Here is a 22386-nt window from a genome sequence, read left to right as displayed (position 1 = left end):
GTTTTAAGCTTATACAATTGCCTTTGAAGGGAACATTTCTTGTAGGATGAGGCATGGTCTGCCTAATTTATAGCCAAAATAAAGTTCATATGATTTTCTTATCGGTGGGGTTATCGCTCTTTTGAGATTTAAAAGTTACCTTGCCACAGATGTAACAAAAACTGTTTGGGTGATTAACACACGTACGTGGCATTGTTAGTATGCAAACAAACTATATACGATCACAAAACAATAAAAATTTGGGAAGTTCTTAATCACACTTATAAACTTTGTTTACAACATGTCAAACGTAGGGTTTTGATTTCACTGATGTCTGCTCTCGTTAAATATTCATCTAATTGGAAGATATTGTTTCAGTTTAGTGGTACTTGCAAATAGCGGAAACAAATGTTAGTACACAATAATAAATAACTTTGCTTCAGGTAATAGAAATAAAAGTTAATATGCAATAATAAACAATTCAGCTTAAAATACTAAAATATATTCACATTATGTTAGTAATTGGAGCCCAATAGAGCGATTCTAACTTCACGTTCAGAATCAGTGTACCAAAATACACAATAATTAGTGAAAATTTTCTCATTTAACAAAATTATTGTTTCTCAGTGTTATCAATCCTTTGTTGAAAACATACTACAAAAACTTTTACTGTCAAATAACATTAAACTTCTTTCACTAAAATCCTTCCTGGAAATTTATACAGACTTCAATGCCCATCAACCTGTAGTGCTGGTGGAGTCAGCTTACCAATCCCATAACAGAATGGGCAGTGAATATTGATACCCACATTTACTGAACAATAAATCTTCAACAACAGGATAATCTGAAGGTTCAGAATCTTTCATCAGTTTTCAGAGTCTGACAATTTTATTACGTGAAGCTCATCTTCTGACAAAGAATTATCACACTTTTGGAAGAGATTTTTCTTTACCTTTGAGAGTTCTTCTTTAGTTGTGGATGGCTTGGAACATCTAGGCTGAGGATAGTTTGCATCATTTGTACCTGCAGACTATTTTAACTTTTTTGTAGTGCACACACATTTTCATTTGATGACGATTTGAATGATTTTGGGCCAAGGCTCAGTGCAGATTTACAAGGGCTCACACCAGTTTTTTCTTACATTTGTTTTTGAAAAGGCTATTGATATTTTTCTTTTTACATAGACACTTTAAATACGAAACCAGAGATTCAGCTGTAGCTTCCTTTTTCTCTTCCATATCCTGTTCACCTGGGAGTGAAGAGAGTAAAGCGTCTCTTTAATTAACAAAATTATTTCTACCAGTATTTCCTTATACACATCTAGGTAACATTTTACATCCGGAGACCTTTGGTAAGTCCAAGGCATTTCAGTTCAATTTTTAAGTGTGTCATCTTTTTTGTGATGATGGTTTCTTAGTCCTTAGTCTTCAGTTTGTCATGTAGTTTTTTTACCCTTGTGGGTGGGTGCAAATTGCAGTTAGAAATTGAAATGTAAGTTAATCAGATTTTACTATCTGACTTTTTTTTCCCCCTGCTAGTCACTCATCCAGGCTCATTTTGTGACATACATTACAGATTCAATCTCAGTCTGTCATTGTTTTTGGATCACTTCGCTTAGCTCCACAAAGTGACAATCATCATTAATCTGTTTTTCTGAACTGTGTAGCTCTGTTGACTGTAGCTAGTTTTCTCAGCTTAAACAAATGCTTGCATTTTCCTACTATGTACAGCTATAAATTTTGACTAGTTGTTAATTTAAACTGTGCCATAGCTTTTTTGCAAACTTCATCCTGCCAGACAAAATGGGTGCTTGGCAGCCATCATTACTGTTCACTTGCAGACGGCAAACTTATATTCATAAGTATTAATTCACTTGAATGATTCGTAACCAGTTATTGGGTGATGTTGCACTGAGACATGTAAAGCATGTTAACTGCAGTGGTTTGCAACTAAGAAGTGAGAGTGCTGTGGTTTCAATGTAGAAAGAGACAAAGAATGCATTGTGACATCACTAGTTGTTTTTCTGTTCTACTCTATGTAATTCAAGTGTTCCCTTTGGTGGTAATGTCGTGGCTGTATGATGCACATACAGATAAACCCCAATGCCCATACAGCCCACCTCTCCATACAGGCTATTGTAAAATTACTTCATGCATATGGAATGTACTTTTTTCAAATATTTATGTAATATTTGTTGTTTATTTTTTCTCCACCTTGCACTAGAAAATGTACACAATGGATAGAATATGTAGATTGCTTTGCTACTGCATATCTCACTATCACAAACTTTCTCATGCTTGCTACTGTTAGTACTATTGATTTTCAACACACAAGACACATTATGGTATTGCTCTTGTGAGTTATATGGAAGGATTCTGCAGCACATCTTTCCATTATCATCCTGAGTAAGTCACTTAGCTCTACACGTTGGTTCTACGAACCACACTACAATGCTTTCTGGAAGCTGTGAACTTTCTTTATTGTGGTCTTAGGCTGACTTCTAAAATGTTCTTTGTATAATAAAATTATTTTTTACATGCTAAGTGGCCACAAAGTGATTTGTTTTATTCCAGTTTTAATTTGAGCTGTAAATTGAGGTACAGCTCTCCCTTTACTCACTTGACAATTGTTTCTGTTAAATAATGAAAGAGAAATGACCCTTCCAAATTTTTTCCACTAATATTAAATACAGGGTGTCTCATGTGGAATGGTCAGTATTCAGGAATATGTCAGGAATGCTCATTTAAAGCAAAAGAACTTTATATGGATATATGCCCTACTCCAAATGGTTTCCAAGAGAACTCATATAATGTACGTTTGTTTTTAGGCTTGTGACGCACATGCGTATGTCTTACCATAATTGCTGTATAGATTGTTTCCCCCCTCACTCCGTCGTCAGGCCATGAGTGGCCTACTGGGACCATCCGAACGCTGTGTCATCCTCTCCCGGTTGTAATGATGATATTCTTGACCGAAGCCGCTACTATTTGGTCGAGTATCTCCTCAATTGGTATCACGAGGCTTAGTGCACCCACCAAAAATGGCAACAGCACATGGCGGCCTGGATGGTCACCCAACAAAGTGTCGACCACACCCGACAGTGCTTAACTTCGGTGATCTCACGGGAACCGGTGTAGCCACTGCGGCAAGGCCATTGCCAATTGTTGTATCGATTATGGTGAAAAATTTACTGGCCACCAAGCTTGCCAGACATTATGCCATTCTATTTTTGTGAGGGAGTTGGGATGACGGAAGCGTCAGGTTCCATCAGTGTGCTTTGACCAATGAAATCACCAACATGGCGGAAATGGCCATTCACAACTACTCCCATACTGCGCCTATGACGTCATTATGTAAACATGACGACAAGAACGAAATTAGATCGAAAAATCATCAAACACATGTTCCTCCAAAAATATAATGAAACTAATGGGACAAGTGGGGGAAACTGGGGGTTTTTGGGTGTGGACAAACTAAATATGAACACACGCCACTAAACCAAACGACACAAAATGATAAAATAGTAAGACCCCACAACCTTCCCAAATTCCACTGTATACAATATCCTCTGGAATCAGTCACTTCCCTTGACCTATATAGCTCGACAGCAACTACTGATACCACATTATAAAACTCAAAACTTTCACCACCACCACAATTATCGCTACCACAAAAAAAAAAAGAACCTAGAAAAACAAAATTGGAATCAAACACTTCCCTTGACCTATATAGCCCAACAGCAAATCATGATAACAAATCACCAACAACCAAACAACTCACAAATACTCCATCAACCATCTAGACAGAGAAAAAAAACATTGAAAAAACAACTCACCACAAGAAAGCTCCGGCACTGCCCTCTAGGTCACACACACACACACACACACACACACACACACACACAAAACAAAATCCACAACCAAAAAAAAACTCCCAAACCCCCCACCTCCCAAAGTCAAAGACCCGTAAACAAATAAAAACCAAAAAGTCTCAACCACACTCTACATCAACTGTAACAAAAAAAATCCTCTACAACAAAATCAAAAAGCGACCACCACCCCTCACCCTCCTACCTCCAAAAACCTTACCAACAACTAACCTCCCCCATGCCGCAGCCACCACCCGCCACCAGACACTTCACTATCCCACATCCTTCAGCCTACACATCCTACTAACTGCCCTTAAAAGAAAAGAAAACTAAATACAGTAGCCCTCGGGGATGCTCTTCCGCCAACATCTAAAAGAGACTGAAGGTTAGAAGAGTGCCTCTTCCCCCTCCCAATAACTGACTTAATGGCTGCCCAAAACCCATCTATGGTATTCGTAGAGGCGCCGGTATCGTAACTTTTTAACTCAACACTGTGGTTCACTACTAGATGATTGTACGCCTGCTGACCCAACCCCCTATAAGAAGGAAATGCATCTGAAACTATAATACTACCCTCTTCTATGAAATCCTCAATCAGTCCCACTAATTCCCTTTTTGTCTGCTCCTCCAAAACCCTAAATACACATTCTGAAGCCGCCCCCCCCCCCCCCTCCCAATACCACAGCCCCCCACACCCATAAACTAACCATAAACTTACCCTTCCCATACTTTCTTCTCTTCCCAAACTACGACTCATCAACCTGCACAACCACCCCAGCCCCACCCAACTTACCCCTGTATTTAATATATTCCGAACACACCTCACGACAAAAAAATACCAATCAAGCACCGTCCTCTCACTCGCACCCACCTCATGCGCACAGAAACTGTGAGAGGATTTATAACAAAAATAAGTCATTACCACAATTTCTCGCATGCCCAACCTAGACTTCTCAAACCAGGAACGGTGCTTAATGGAGCTCCATAGATTATCCCTACAACACCGCCACATGTAGCTGTCCCTGGTCAGAGATGGCAGAACTTTCGTAAGTCTCATTTCTTCCCAACACACAGAACACTTGACCACTTCAGCCAACAGACCAAATAGCTGAAGGAACTTAATAAGGGACAAAGCACTGTCCACCATCAGCGCACACAAATGCGGACTGTTGATTTTGTCAGTCATATCCATATCTACCAAAGACACAAACAAAGTAATTTTAAAAAATTCGCATATGACGAACCGAGAACAACACTACAATAACTTGGGCATAACAAAAACTAAATTGTCAACTCACTGAAAAATATTCCTCTAACCCCACGGTCAACACCAAAACCACACGCGTCAAAGACTACCACGCAAATGAACCCAGTATGCCACATAACACGCTACCCATAAACACACCAACAGAGAGCAGCAGGTGTCAAAACGACACCTACAAATATGCCACTCTCACAAACTGAACTCCGCGCCATCGTGATGTCACACGCCACAATAGGAATGTCACGGGTCAGAGCCGACGGGCAGAATTGGACGCTTCCATTGACCCAGGAAGTTGGGTATAGTCTGAGGTGAACAAACAAAAGGCAATGTGGGAGATGAACTGCTTGGTTGCATCATGGCTGCTGTTGCCCTGTTCAGGGAACATGCAGAGGCACTCAGTCACACGTTTTGCCATCCCGTCCAGTCAATAGGATCATCACCTGGTGTGGCATGGCTGATGGTCACACAAGCATGGTTTACATAGTATCAGTGAATGTTCTGTCCATTTGTAGGCTATGGGAAGACGCGGAATATGTAGGAGTTTGACCGAGGACAGATTGTGAGGGCCTGGTGGCTCGGCACGAGCATTTCAGAAACTGCACGACTTTTCAGATATTCTAGGAATGCTATGGTGAGTGTCTTCAGCATGTGGCAAAACCAAGGTGAAGCCACTTCGACATAAAGGGGTTGGGTGGCCACACCTCATTACAGATGTCGGACATAATAGGCTGGCCAGACTGGTAAAACAGCATAGGTGGTGGACTGGTGCTGAACTGACATCAGAGTTTAATGCTAGGCAGAGCACATGTGCATCTGAACATACAGTGCACTGAACACCCCAGACGATGGACCTCAACAGCCGACAACCCATGCATGTACCAATGTTAACACCATGACATCAAGTAAGACTGAAACTGACACTTGACCATTGGCACTGGACATTAGCACAGTGGCAGAGCATTGCATAATCTGATGAATCCCAATACCTTCTTCACTGTACCAATGGGAAGGCACGAATCCATCGTCTGTCAGGGAACAGCTCCTCGAACCTGTACTGCGGGACGAAGACAAGGTGGTGATCATGCTTCCCGATGGTGGTGGCAGTTATCAACAAGATAATGGACAATGTCACAAGGCCAGGGTTGTGGCGAAGTGGTTAGAGGAACACGGTGGCAAGTTCAAATTGATGTGCTGCCCCCTCTGCTCACTGTATGTAAACCTGATCTAACACATCTGGGATGTGATTGAATGTGGCATCAGAGCTTATCCCCACCCCTGTTCTTTCCTCCCCGAAACTTGCAGGAATAAAGTGAATTGTGTGTGCCAACTCCCTCCAGCGACCTGCCGTATCTCATTGCTTCCGTGCCATGACTGATCAACACTGCTGTCCTTACTAAAGGTGGACATACTGGCTACTAGGTAGGTGGTCTTAATGTTCTGGCTGATCAGTGTAAAGTGACGATGGGGTATTTGAATATTTTTCATGAATCGTACCACAGCTGCAACGATAATGCTTAGAGGTGACTATGTATTTTTCAGTTGATACTTCGTAAAACACATGTTGTGTTTACTATCAATTGTATATGTGTAAATCTGACAATGTGTTGAATAATGTAGAAGATAACAATGTACCTTAAATGTGTTGTATCCCAGAAACCATTCAGAGTAGGGCATGTGTCCATACAAAGTGTTTTGCTTCAAATGAGCATTCCTCCTGCATCCTTGAACATTGACCATTATTCCTGGGACACTATTAATATTTGAATAGTGGCTATGCAGGAAGCTTTTTGTACCTATTTCGTGAAACAAATGTAGGGCTTTGGGAATCAAGCAGTTCACAACTGTTAAGTCATGCTGAAGATCATTGCTGTAAGAAATGTTATTGTCAACACTATCATTAGAACTCTCTTTCTTATAAAATAACAATAAAGAATAAGTTCATGTTGTGAGCTTGTGTGACTGTTGTGATTGTGGTAAGGATAATTTTAAAACTGAAACCTTAAAGGATTGGTGTTCCTGTTGTTACTTTAAGTATCACATTTGTGATAGAAGAAACGGAAACAACACATACCACTGAAAAAAGAACCAAATAATCCACCAGAACCTGGATAGATTGCGATTGATATGTAAGAATTAATGTTCTTGTTAACGATTGGCTTTATATTTCCTTTTGTGATAGAGACATCATAATGTTGGAAATGTATATTTCCTGTAAAGGAAATGACTTCTTTTGTATAGAAGTAGAACTGGAGTGTCAGTATTTCTTGTGGAATCCTAACTCTTTTTGTTTATTCGTCCTTGCAAGTGCATTAAGGTTACTATTTGCATGTAGTCTGAAAACAGTGTGCTTTATCATAATATGCAGAAGGCTCTTGTTATGATGTTTTCTTGCCTTTGCTCCACTTTGCTTGAATGAACAAGCTCTTTGAATCAGATTCTATTTACATCTCTATCTAAATCTATACTCTGCAAGCCACCTTCCGCTATGTGGTGCTGGGTACTTAATGTACCATTGTCACTCCCCTCTTTTCCTGTTTGTCTCATATAGTTAATGGGAAGAAATATTGCCAGTAAACCTCCATGTGGCTTCAAATCTCTATATCTTCATGGTCTTTCCACAAGTGACTCTTCTAGGAATATACAGTCTCGTAACTTTACAATAAACTGCACCCTGATGCAGAACACTCTCTCTCTCTCTCTCTCTCTCTCTCTCTCTCTCTCTCTCTCTCTCTCTCACTGGCGCTTTTGTCCTCACTAAATGAACCTGTGAATAAAACAAGCTGTTCTTCCTTAGATCTTCTCTATTTCCCCTAACAATCCTACGTGGTACAGATCTCATACTGAGAAGCAGTATTCAAATATTGGCTCGACGACAGTTTTGTAAGCTACCTCCTTTGTTGACAGACTACATTTTCTGACAAGGGAACATCCCCATCACACCCCCCCTCAGATTTAGTTACAAGTTGGCACAGTGGATAGGCCTTGAAAAACTGAACACAGATCAATCGAGAAAACAGGAAGAAATTGTGTGGAACTATGAAAAAAATAAGCAAAATATACAGACTGAGTAGTCCATGCGCAGGATAGGCAACATCAAGGAGAGTGTGAGCTCAAGAGCGCCGTGGTCCCGTGGTTAGCGTGAACAGCTGCGGAACGAGAGGTCAGTGGTTCAAGTTTGCCCTCGAGTTAAAAGTTTAATTTATTATTTTCGCAATGTTATGATCTCTCCGTTCGCTCATGGACGTCTCTCTTCACTGTAATAAGTTTGGTGTCTGTGTTTTGTGACCGCACCTCAAAACCGTGCGATTAGTAGGCGAAAGGACGTGCCTCTCCAATGGGAACCGAAAACATTTGATCGCAAGGTCATAGGTCAACCGATTCCTCCACAGGAAAACACGTCTGATATATTCTATACGACACTGGTGACGGCATGTGCGTCACATGACAGGAATATGTTGTCGACCCACCTAACTTGTACACTTCGCGAATGGGTAAAAAGATTCTTCTACCTTGCCCGATTTAGGTTTTCTTGTGGATGTGATGATCACTCCCAAAAAAGTGATGGAAACATGAGAGTTTGTCACATAAACTGAAAATAAGAAATTAAACTTTTCACTGGAGGGAGGACTTGAACCAAGGACCTCTCGTTCCGCAGCTGCTCACGCTAACCACGGGACCACGGCGCTCCTGAGCTCGCACTCTCCTGGATGTTACATATCTTGCGTATGGACTACTCAAATTGTATATTTTACTTATTTTTTCATAGTTCCACACAACTTCTTCTTGTTTTCTCGATTGATCTTTGTTCAGTTTTTCAAGGCCTATCCACTGTGCCAACTTATAACTAAATCGGAGGGGGGGGGGGGGGGGGGGGGGGGCGTGCGATGGGGAGGTTCCCTTGTGAGGAGTCTTCCAATGAATCTCTCCCTGACACCTACCTTCCCTGCAGTCAGTTTTATGAACCCGTTCCACTTTAAATCACTCTGTACGCGTACTCTTAAATATTTTACGGAAATTACTGTTTTCTTTGATTGTTGCCCAATTGTGTATTTGTACACAGTGGATCTTTATTCATATGTATATGCAATACATTATGTTTATGTTGAGTCAGTTTCTACACACTGCACAAAGTGGCGATTCTGTGCAGACTTCCTATGTTTCACTGCAACACTCTTTGTATACAAGAGAACTGTCCATGAAGTTGCATGGAGCTTCAGATAATGCCTACTATATCATTTATATATAGTGTGAAAAGTAATGGACCTGTAACACTCCCTGGGGTTACATCCAGTGTCACTTCTTTGTCTGAAGACTTCTCTACATTGAGAATGACATGCTGTTCTCTCTGCTAGAAGCTCTTCAATCCAACGATAGTTGGTCTGATAATCTGAACACTTGTATTTTGTTCATTATGCAACAGTGCAGAACTGTACCAAATGCCTTATGGAAGCCGAGGAACACAGTATCTACCTGGACCCCAGTGTTTACTGCCTTCATGGTGTCATGGATGAACAGAGTGGGCTGGGTTTTACATGATCATTGTTTTTGGAGCCCATGTTCATTCATACAGAGGAGATACTGTCTCCAGAAATGTCATAATGTGCAATTATAGGACACATTCCAAAATTCTAGAACTGACTGGTGTCAGATATAGGCCTACAGTTTTGTGTGGACCTTTCTAGAAAATGGGAATGACCTGTGCTTTTTTCCAATCAGCAGGAACACTTAACTCATGATTGCAGTTGCTTTTATCCCATTGTTAGGTGTTTCAGTATCAGCCATTTTGTTAATTTGTGAGATGATTTAAAGGAAGTACTGCAGTGTGATTGTCTGTGAAACAGTATTGGGAAAATGAGTTTAGCATTTTGGCCTTTTCTGTGCCATCCTCTTTTTTCAGTACAATTATGGTCACAGAGTACCTGGACAGATGGCTTCAATCCGTTTAAGATTTAAGACCAAAACTGCTTCAGTTTTTCTGTCAAATCAGTAGATGGAATTTTAGTTTAGATTCTATGTTGATGCTTCACGCATGACCCTCCTTATGCTAATTTTGGCTTATTTTACTTTTTGCCTGTGAGGCTTTCACAACATTTAAATTTGCAGTGAAGCTCTCTTTGCTTTCGTAGCAGCTTTCTGACATAGCTGTCAAACCACGATGGTTCTTTTCCATTCCTCACAACTTTACTAGGCACATAACTGTGTAAAGTGTGCTGTATAATGCTCTTGAACTCCAATGATACTCTACATTGGTGAATGCTGGAGAGGAAATATTCATGCAGACAACTCATGTAATCTGAAATCTGTTATTCTTGCTAAGCAGAAATATCTTCATACCTTTCTTTGTATTCCTGTTTACAGCCATATTCTGTGATTGTCGGGGCCTCGTGCTTACCAACTCCTTTTTCTACACTGATTAGTGAAGTTTGAATCTGTTTTTCACCAGCAGATTTAAATTTTTGCCTTCAAAAATAAGTTAATTATGTTATTAACTGTTCCATGCAATTTTTGAATAAAGTATTTGAAACTATTTCACACAATTCCCTGTCTCTACTACCTGCTCTTAGGATTTGATTCTCCCAGTCTATAGTTGATAATTTGAAATCTATACCTAATACAACATACTGAGGAAATTTATGTGAAATATTCTCAAAAGTTTCAAACAAATGTTCCACCACTGCTGCTCCCGAATTAAAATTGGAATTTTGGATGTGAAGTCTGACACTTGGAGGATGTATACAGTCTGTGTCAAACCAGTGAGATGCTATGGTGTTGCCAAGGAGTCGTTCGCAGCAACTGGTATATTCTCATCCTGTGCTGTTGTCTTGGTAGATGCTTTGTCTTGGTAGATGCTTTGTCTTGGTAGATGCTTTGTCTTGGTAGATGCTTTGTCTTGGTAGATGCTTTGTCTTGGTAGATGCTTTGTCTTGGTAGATGCTTTGTCTTGGTAGATGCTTTGTCTTGGTAGATGCTTTGTCTTGGTAGATGCTTTGTCTTGGTAGATGCTTTGTCTTGGTAGATGCTTTGTCTTGGTAGATGCTTTGTCTTGGTAGATGCTTTTCAATAACAGTGGCATCTGTAAACATGGGTGCAGCTATTGGACACCTTGATAAGTTTAAAATAGTTATTAGTGAGACTGAACTGATGTCCTGTGGACAGTTTGTAATCCTGAAACATCTTGACAAGATTCGAAACATTGTGGATCTTTTAACTTGATGTGAGATACGGATGTGTGAAGTAAATCATCATACTCTGACAGATTTTGACATGTTAAATATGAATCGACAGTCTTATATAGGAAGAGAATAGGTATCTTTATAAATGAACTACCTCATTATATCAGTTTGCTTCCCTTGCCATGAATCAAAAAGATAGTCAAGGAAATCAAGAGATATTCTGGAATGATTCTCTGAATTTTTGAGTTACTTGATGTTATTAGCTTAGTGGAAGTTATTCAGCAAGTTACGGATATTTGTTGATGGGATATTGTGGAAGTACAGATGGTGTTTTAAACTTTATATTGTTGTGACTGTATTTTGATATCCTACATGTGCAGTGATTGATCTTTTCTCAGTAGTTGCAAGAAATCTATTCCTGACTTAAGTGATGACCTTGATGCAAACAGGATGTTAGTTAGTTAAAAGTTCCATAGATCATTTCAATGATTCTTTTATCGGAATGATGGGAAGAGAGTCAGTTTACAGGGTATGTATACATTGTTAGTGTTAATACTAATGAACGTGTTATTGTGTTATTCTTAAAAACCAGGTTTACCAAGATCACTTGTAATACAGTAAAACTTGCTCAAATCAGCAAGTGTATAAATCGGAAACCTTCCCAGACCATACAACTATTTCAGTCCCAATGCATTCAGTGCACTTTTATATGCAGATTTTTTTTGTATAAAACAGAACATGCCTAATGTGGAAGCAGAAAGCAAATCTTAGAACGTACTTAATAATTCATTGGATAATGCGGAAAAGGCCTGTACAGTACTGCTGTATTACATTTCATTAGTTATTAACAACTCTACAAGACCATTACTTTTAACACCTCTGTTAAGTGGCACAAAACCGAGAAAAGAGGTCCAGCGTGACGCTGCTGGTGTGGACCTAAAACTGCGCCACTCTGTGCAACGATGAGTAAATTACGCTCAGTGTTGTACATCAAAGGAAACGGTTTGTTCGTCAGCGCTCTGTTTGTCCGCTTTCTCGTTTTCCTCATTATTGACGCACACCAGCGCATGCAGGAACATTGTTGCGCATATACCAACACTATACTGCAATGTGCACAGTGAAAGAGGTGGGGCTTGTTCCATTAAACAATGGTTTTACCCGGCAAGGTCATTATTTTCTGCCAGTTTCCGTTGACTAGTAACACTTTGAGATACCGTTTGTTCGACATCATGTTGCTGTATGTGTCATTAACACTTAACGAAAAGGTTAGTGTAATCGAGGCTAGTGAGAGAGGCAATATATCTGTGTACGAAATTGTTGTTTCAAATGTGATAAAACACAAATTTATGAGACTTTAAGAAACAAGGATAAGACTGGGGAAAATGGATAAAAGGGAATGGGCAGATGAAAAGAGGCGCAAACAAGACCGGAAATGAAGATATTAACCAACTTACCTTTATCTGGACTCCTGTTGCAGTGAGGCTCTGAAAGTTTCTAAAGAGCTTGGAGTTACGCAGTTGCAGAACTAGGCACATCATGTGGGAATCAAGTGCGTGGGGAAGTTAAGGATGTGCAGGAAAGTGTAGCAACTCAGTGGAAGACAATACTGTCCAACTTAATGGTGATTTTATGACCTGAAAGACATGTTCAGTACCAGTGAAATGGGACTGTTTTATTGCGCGCTGTCTTCAAAATCGCTAGCAATTACAGGTGAAAAGTGCACCGGCAGAAAAATGTCCAAGGAAAGATTCACTGTACTGCTGTGTGAAGGTGAAATGGAGAAGCTACTGGTGATTGGAAAGGTGGCAAAACAGTGTTGTTTCAAAAACATAGATGCCAGTAAGCTTCCAGTCCCATGGCGAAGCAATAAAAAGGTGTGGATGGTGTGTGGACTTGTGGAAGAATGGCAGAGCTCTTTCAGTGCCAAAATGAAAAAGGAAATCACCAAGTTCTCCTTTTCCTAGACAATGCAACCTGCCACCCGAAAGTAATGTTATCAAATGTGAAATTGGCTTGGTTCCCTCAAGGTTCAACCAGCCTCACAACCCATGAACAATTATTTACGTATTCAAGTGACTTTAGGCGATTGCTGATGAAATCTAATATTCTTATCGTTGAAGAAGCTGAAAGTGTGTTTGCTCTTGCACGGTCAGTTCCTGTCCTGGATGCAGTAAATTGGATTGGCTTGGCAGTAAAGAAGATAAAACCCGAAACTGTCACAAAGTGCTTCAACAAAGCGGGGTTTGGGGGTCAGGCACAAGATGCTTCTGTGGCAATCGAAGTTAAAGAATTAAAGAAAATGCGAAACATTTCATGCAGTGCAGATGATTACATTCGAAGCGATGACTTTGTCAACTCACTCCACTTTCACTTCAGCGACAAATTTAATAGAAGTCCGCAACACAGAGGCCGATGAAGAAGAAACAGGAGGAGGAGGATTCTCCCAACGTGTTGGAACTATTGTATGATGATGCAAAAAATTGCCCAGAGAAAACGATTTTGAACAGGAAATTAAAAACAAGGTTCCCTCATTGATATGTTGTGAAAAAATTGAAATGTAAAGCAAATAAACATGGGAATAATATGTATGTACATACAGTAATAAACAAATTTAAAGTCAGAATAAAAATATAGAAATGCTGTTTTATTTATCAATTAGTGTAATAGTCCAGTGTTCTATTGTCCAGTATACAGTGCTGTGCTGGAGTGGAGGTACATAAATACAGTATATGCGTAATTAAGAATTTTTACTGTACTTCTGTTTATGATATCTGACAAATTTTGTGTAGTCCAGTGAGTTTTGTGTAATCCGGAAACTTGTCCAATTTGGAAAATTATTTTAGTCCCTTGCAATTCCATTTCCAGGAAGTTTTACTGTATATTACAATAGAGATTGCCCTCCAACAGTTGACGCACTGTCAAACATATTGTTTTTCACTGTACACAGTTACATTACTGTAATGTTAAGTACAAGACCTAAGCAGAGAAACACATTGGGTCGTGTTCCTACCTTCAGTGAAAACATTTTTTTATAATGTTGGAGGAATTACTTTGATGAATGATGAAGATGGAACCTAGGCAAACTTCTCATTAATTTTGATTACATTAATGCTTTCCAGTTACACATAAATGCCCTCCCCCTAGCTTAGCTGCATCCAGTGGGAGTCGGGTGATATCACTCCACTTTTGTGATTCGCCTTGCAGGTCTGGCCTGGAGGGGAAGCACCTTCTCACCCATTTAGTTGCTGGCATTGGCAGACATTCTTAAAAATGAATAAAAAATTCAGAAATTTATAAGAACTGGTAATGTAAACATATTGGCCTTAGTTGCAGTAATATTGCTTGTGAAGAAAAACTTAGTTGTCCAACTCATCACATGACCATATTCAGCAAATGCACCTAAAAACATGCTGTTTAGCATCCTAATACCTAACATAAAATAATCACAACATGTGACTGGCAAACAGAATGATTCAAAATAAGTGATATCATCAACCTTAATGTACGTGAAAAGCTTCAACTGACAGCCCAGACAGACAGACAGACAGACAGACATACATAATGTCTTTAGGGTAAACTGAGTGATAGGTTGAAATAATGAGTGGTAATGAGTAAAGCAAATGAATCGCATATTGCAGGTCTCTTCTTAATAATGCACCTTGTATGAAACCTCTTCTATCTGAGGGAGAACTCACTGGCTTGTAACGGTAAGGACGTGCCACTTGATTAGCCACATTTCAATGAATTATATTTTCAATATTGAACTGTGTGTAATCCACATTTTAAAGTTGTGTATTCTATCAAGACTTCTCACAGTAGTACTGAACTGTGGATGAGCAATGATGATTGACACCTAAAAGTGCCACATAGCTTTTGTTCAAAAATCTTTTGTACAGCTTTAGATATTAGATTGTTCTCCCACACTCTTACGTCAATGGTCACTTATCTTAATCTCTCTCTCTCTCTCTCTCTCTCTCTCTCTCTCTCTCTCTCTCTCTCTCTCTCTCTCTCTGAATCATAATCTCCTATTTTTCTTTACTATGTTGATTTGTATCACTATTTATATATTTACTGTGTGCAGACAGACGTGAGGGGAAACAAGTAACAGGATGAAACTTTGGAGTTAGTTCTCGGGCTTGCACAGAAATATGTAGCAAGCTAAGTACAAACATAGAATAAACTGCAATATGTTTCATCATGTCCTCATATAGTCACTCTATTATATCAGTCATAACAAAAGCTGACAAAAGAAACAATGGCAATATAGTTTGCAAAAGGCAGGCAATGGATTAACATCATGGTCTAGTTCAGCCAGAAATATTTAGCCACATGGTGTTTGCCTTAGCTATACCTAGTTTTTAAAACTTATCTTCTGGATGGTGAGTCTTACGTTAAATTGTTTGACAGACAACACTTATAATATCAATTCTCTTGTCTCCAGATTCTGTAGTTCTTCTGATGACGACATGTTTGGCCGTAGAAGAACTACACGATCCCGGCTTCGGCAGCAGCAGTTTGAAGCATCCTCAGGGGTGACACCAATGCAGGGTGCAACAGCAGTTCTTGCAGCATCTTCACAGTCACACAATGATGTGCTGAGTATGCCTCAAACTTTAGTAATGACGCAAGGGCGCAAAGTCCGTTCGTCGTTACAGAGGTTGCAGAAAGAACAAGATGAAATGTTTGAATTGTAGCATTTACTCTGTCCTAATGAATGTTATGCAGTTCTTGCCTGTTATACTGTACAGGTAGATTGCAGACAGTACGGTGAGTTCTGGCCAACTCTCCTTTGTGACTGATTGAGTAATGCTCTTTCAGGATGTGCTGACTTGCATAAACCTTTGATTGTGTTATGCTAAAGGTCTAATACAAGAGTTGAGAGTTAATGTGTGTTTCGAGCCAACTGTGTTAGATTTGGCTAAACAGAAGAATAAAATGAAATTCATTCATCATACATATCATCTGATTTAAACTTTCTAATGAGTTAATGTTTGTTACACAGTATTTTGGATATGTACTGTGATTCGGGTTTGGTAAAGTTGTATTAATAGTAAACCTACATTGCTCTCCAAGCTACTTTTGCTTTCTTCCCTATCATGTTTTTAATGCAGTTTAGTATGACACATTTGGATTACACACTTTTTCCAAAGCTTTATAAATTTCTTACTGTTTCCCTCATTGTCACAGATAATTTCTGAGTAACTGTCTTCCACTGAATCAGTTATTATGTAGTGATAAACACTGCCTTTTCAAAATGATACAGAAAAGATGTAAGTTTTGAAAATTGTTTCCATTTATTAAAAGGTAGCTTCTTTTTGGCCTTTATTTTATGGGTTAGCCTGTTAATTGATGGCTAAGGTCTGGTGAGATCTTTTATAGTCTCCAAAAGTTATATTTTGGAGTGAGTACAGTTCCTCAGTATATTGTAAACAAGAAGTGATTCAAAAATGAGAGCTGGGCCTCAATAAAATGGATTATTTTAATTTTCCCTTAAATAGATTTAAAAGGCAATTATGTGGATTTTAAATATGCCTTACATTAGACATACAGTCCTCATTTTTGTGTGTAAAATTACAAGAATGTTCATGTAATTGTTTTTAAAGTTGCACACCGAATTAAAATATTATTTTTCATATTCATCACACCTACATATAAACATTCGAGAGGATTGTGGCAGTTACAGTTTGAATAATGTGTGGGAAAATATATTGTTTTATTTTGATCTTGATAGGGTTTCTGATAAAGTGTTAGTAAAATTTGTGAACATGCAGCTATTCTTTGCAGTTAAGTGCAATAAAAAATATAGGTATGTACCTGATAGATAAGAATATTTTGTTTGCATACAAGGTCTTTCCATTACTGATGATACTTGGTGAGGATGTTAATTATGGACTCCACTTATTGAACAGAATGTTGCCTTTGATAGGCTGGTTATGTAATGTGAATGTTGACTTTAACAGATCTTTCTCGTGTTAAATGTCATTATAACAATTTTTTTCTTAACCTGTTATTGTAATAAGCATGCTGCTATTAAGTAAACTTACCATAATATTCAAACAACAATACAGTTAACTGGTGATTAATGTATTGTTGCAGCTATTCCAGGTGTGCAATAATCTATTCAATGGAGATTGTTTTCAGTTCTTTATGCTCATTCGTTTGAGAACTATGATAAAATAATTGGACAATGTACTTCAAAGCAAAAAATATATGACAAGAAATTCATATATTTTGCCCAATATGCATTCACTTTCCTGAAGTAATGTGTATCTAGGTGAGTTAGTGTAACATGCTGATACTTAATGGGGATGATTGCTGGTAGTATGACTCAGTACTTGTGCATACAAGACAGTTAACTGAACTGAATAACGTTGCTTCTTTGACTGTTTCAACAGTTTGTTGTATTCACTATAGCAAGAGTGCTTCTTTCATTGCATCGTAACTTGTATCTACTGTTTATTGATGTAAATACCTCCCTGGAGTAAAGTTCTATTCCAAATGAGTCTTGAAGAAAAGAAATTCCTTTTCATATTAGTTCAGTGACTCATTACACACAACATTTTACACAGGTGTTTTAAGACAGTACCTATCCTTTCGATGGAAGTAAAAACAGATTATTTTGCTAAAATAATGTCATAGAAAAGAGCATAAAGTACCTTAAAAAAACCATAGTGAGAATGTTGTTCAATTAATTCACCTTTCTGCTATGACTGGGAATAATCATTGTAAAAGTGTGGTAATGACAGAGCAGGAAGAGTTGCCCTTTTGGTTTCCTTACATCCCTACCAAGAAAAAGATATGATGGAACAATCTTTATTAATAGTAGTTAATTTAAAAGTTGTATGTGTAATCTGTACACACAAGTTAAGATCACTTCCTTGCTGTGTCAGTATTGTAGAAGTTAATGTTTTCATTGATGTTTCTGCATTAATTTTCCAACTAGCCACAGCTGTTTCATTATTCCATTTTTGCACATGTGCTAGTTTACTGCTGAAAACTTGCTCTCTTTAACTGTAAAACTGGTGTCTACTGATAAGTCACTCTGGGACACCAGTAGACAAATATTGCACTGTGAACTAATTTATTTAAAAAAGTACTTTCTTTCTTCCAGGGAGGTGGTTTTTCCCCATTTGATAATTTCTTTTATTATAGGTTTGTTTTTTGTTGTGTGCAGTGTGACCACATTGGGACCGAATGTTGTAAATGTGGACAGTAAAAGTTAATTTGTTTATCCAGCAAGATCTACACCAATTTTGAAAACTAGTCGACCCTAGGGAAAATCTGGAGGAAAATTGTGAATCTAAAACAAGGTCTTGTTTGGCAAGTACTACGTCACTGGTTACATTAACATACATGTATCAAATCTATCGTCCTTAAAGGATAAATGATTCGTGAAGTAAAGAAAGTCTGAATATTTGTGTAAAACCTGTTAATTTTCTGTAAAACAAGTTTACTGTAATAAAGAGCAGTAGCTTGTGACAGAGGTGATGGGGGAAATGTGAAATTTGTGGGCATTTCTCCACTCTTAACCTCTTCTTTCATTCTGTTCTGCACAAGCCACCATAACTTGATTTTAATGCTGTTCCCAATCCGTGGTCAGCCTCTAGTACACGCTCTTGCTCCCTTGGTCTTCTGTGTCCTGGTTGTATACTTATTCATTTACAGCTTTATGTTCAGGTACTATCAAAAAAATATTTCAAATTCCAACAAAAGCAATTGTTGTACATCTGTTCTGCATGAAAATAACATATGTACACCCGTATGCTGTAGTTCCTGGGACAATTCCTGCCCTGCCCTATCCCCCTTCCCCCTCCAGGTTTTCAGTTCTCTATATCTTTATGAATTGCCTCTTATTGGCTTCTTATGGATGTAAGAGTTGGTAAGGTTGTGACCTAGTCAGATATCCTTCCACAGTAATTGACGATGAAATACTTCTGGTGTACTGCCGAGATTCCTTTTTATGAAGAGCAGGATAAGGGAAATGCGCATTCAGTCTCAAGGAGTGTGTAAAATTGTGTTAACGGCACTAAATATGTTACATTTTTTTCTAATCAAGTATGAAAATTTTATGTATGAAACATTGTTTGCACAATCAGGACAGCACATCCCATTTGTATTGGTGTAAAGTTTCCTAAAATACATTTGACAACATTTTTTTTGTTACATGTGTCATAATTGTACATAATGGGCCATCGTTTTTATAAATGTAAGATACTGGTGTAAATATGTACAGTATTATACAGTGTGTAAATATTAAGAAGTAGTTGTCGTTTGTTTGTATCAATTGTTAATGTGAAGAAGTCATATGCATGAAATATTTCTTGGTGTTCTCATAGTTTATCTTTGAATTGAATAATTGTTGTGAATGTTTAACATGTGACTGTTGATTGCCCTGCAGTATTTGACAGGGATGCTTAAACGTCCAGATTTGCCATATCCACAAATTGTTGAGTATACATTACATAATAAGATTGTGATATTTGTTGAAAATGTTGGCATTGAAAATTTCTGTGCAGTTCGAATATTTTTGTTTTATATAGTACAATTATTAAGGGTATTACACAGGAAAAGATGGGACCAGAATGTAAGCTGTTAAGAATGTGTTGCTCTTGAATCACATATCATCTTTACAGCTTCTCATCTGTAAGAAAGGTTTGATTTTTTTATAACTTGATAGTATTACGTAGAGCCTATGTCAAAAATTCTTCTATATAATTTGCTTCAGAAATAGAGATTACGGTCATTGTTTTTAACCATTCTGGGAAAAAATGTATTGCAGAAATATAGTTCTGGATTTAATTTGTTCACTTTATTGTACAGTATCTTTACAGACAATTGGTGGAAAGCTTGTTGATTTGGTTATCTACAAGGAAAAACTTTTTTAAGTTGTCCATTTTTTGACAACTGGTTTGATGCTATTTTATTTGAAACAAACACCACCTGTAATCTTTTTGTTGCCACTACAATTTTTCCCATCTGATGCTCCCTATAGTACCAGGCTAGCTGATTTCTAGATACTTTCATGGATATCCCATAATCTGACCCTCATCCTAATAAAAGTTTTCCTTGTATTTATTCATCCTTTTTTTTTTTTTTTTTTTTTTTTTTTTTTTTTCCTCCCCAGTAACTCTATTTTGTAGCTTATCTGCCCACTTAATTTATAACCTTCTTGGGTTACACCACATTTTGAATGACTAGAGATTCTTTCCTGTGGGCTGTGTTTCATTGCTATAATTTATGTTCTAGACACAAACATTCCAGGAATTTTCTATCAGCCGTAGGCCTTCATTATTGCAGAAAACTATGTTCACCTGTGTCAATTTACTTAGATATCTTCCTTCCTTCATACTTGAAACTAACCACATGTAAATTAAGAAACATAAAGAACCTGCCAAGCTATATCAGGGTGAACTTGGAATAAATATATGGGACAGCAAACAATGAGCATATGTTTTTAAACATTTTACGTAACGGAAATGCAAAGTCAACAAAAATGTTTACCTGCATTACAATTAAGTACACCGAGTTAATATTGGTATAACATTGTTAATCCAATCCATCACATGATGAGTTGTAGTCGCATGAAGATACTGAGACATTTAAATTGTATGATGGGCTCAGCTTATGAATGTGTATTGCACTAAATGAATGTATGTTCAATTTCTAGGTAATAGGTGGCTCTTAAATTTATTCTAACGTGAAGTGGTAGCCATGTTCACGTGGTAGCTGACCACATTAAACAACCCATCATGGTGAAGAGAGTAGTTTGTGATAATGAGGGTCTACAGAAGCTTGCTTATGGTGTTTTCAACAATGATAACAAGTGATTTGTATTCCAGTGATGATTCAAAGTGACAATGTTGATGATGATGATGATGATGATGATGATGATGATGATGATGACGATGATGACCACGACGATGACAATCAGTGGGCACCAACCAGTAGAGTATTTAAATATTCTCTCACTCGTTTGACATTCTAGGACAAGATGTTTATATGGATAGTTTACATCAAGGTGATACCTAATATCATAGCTCCTGGTTTGCTTGCACGGAAGTAAAGTCCACATGCGGCATATGCACAGGAGCGATCACTAATTACCAAATAGAGGTGGTGCGCAGCAGACCTGCACTTCAAGATAACATAAAAAACCATGTGTGTGCTTGTTTTACCTCTAGTGAAGTAATATGCAATGCCTGTCAGTTACTTCTGAGACTAATTTGCTAAAATCCTATACCCCAAGAAAATAAAATTAGATGTGTTAATGAAATCCAGGATGGAAGTTAATATCTGTAAGGAGATATACTTGGCATGTAAAAGAGAGGGGGGAGAGGGTAGAAAAATCCAGCTTTTGGACAAATCTTTAGTAAGTCAATAAACAGCTATTTTGGCAGAGGAGCCGGTGTTTTCAAAACTTGATTATTGATATAAACAGTTATTTCTATTGACATGCAATGGCAATGTTTGGGTGCAAAGCTGTCCATCCACTCTTCAAGCATTCTTAGCTTGAAGATCTCAGCTGTATTTATGAGTGCCTGCAATGAGTATTGACAAATTATCCTGCATGGTGAATTCATGACATGAAAACCCAACTTGGTGCACATTACAAAAGTGCTGCTGTAAACACTTTTCCATTAGTGTTTAGAACAGTTGCTGTAATGTGAATAGCACATGGTAAGAAATATTGTGATGAATTTTAATAACTTATTTTGTTAATTTCAAACAATCATTTGCATTGGATAGACTTTTTGTACTTGGTAGGAAATCTAGGCTTTATGCGCAAAGGATAAGTCCATAACTGGTGATTAATTCTCTCCCTCCCCTAAATTCTTCCTTCTGTCTTTAAGTGATACTCTAGCATCACTGCTTTGTTACAGTGTATTAGGAAAGTCTCAGGAATCCAAGAGGAAGTTTTCAGATTCTCAAATTGGAAAAACAAAGGGTTGTCTATTAATGGAGAAGATCGGAAATACCATTGTTTTGATCATAGCATTGTACTGTTATCCTCTAATGCAGATAATAAACAATGAGTAGGAGAACTTCGTAGAGCTAGTTTGAAAGTAGGTCTGAAAATTAATTAAAACTATACTGCTGATGAA

General features: G+C 38.1%; 1 protein-coding gene across 2 annotated transcripts in view; it reads left to right on the top strand.

Moving 5' to 3' along the window:
* LOC124802729 (lysM and putative peptidoglycan-binding domain-containing protein 1) overlaps positions 1-20359 on the top strand; it is a 28974-nt gene extending 8615 nt beyond the window's left edge. The window contains exon 3 of one of the 2 annotated variants that reach the window (XM_047263696.1): positions 15711-20359. In XM_047263696.1, coding sequence (XP_047119652.1) covers positions 15711-15978 — 268 coding nt within the window. In that variant the 3' untranslated portion in view covers positions 15979-20359. The remainder of the gene's footprint in view (positions 1-15710) is intronic. The other variant, XM_047263697.1, reaches the window with a different exon arrangement.
* Positions 20360-22386: the final 2027 nt, after the last annotated feature.

The sequence above is a fragment of the Schistocerca piceifrons genome, chromosome 6 (assembly GCF_021461385.2).
Source record: "Schistocerca piceifrons isolate TAMUIC-IGC-003096 chromosome 6, iqSchPice1.1, whole genome shotgun sequence".
In the NCBI taxonomy this organism is placed as follows: domain Eukaryota; kingdom Metazoa; phylum Arthropoda; class Insecta; order Orthoptera; family Acrididae; genus Schistocerca; species Schistocerca piceifrons.
The sequence above is the reverse complement of the archived record's forward strand: the minus strand, read 5'-3'. Positions and strand labels throughout refer to the sequence as shown.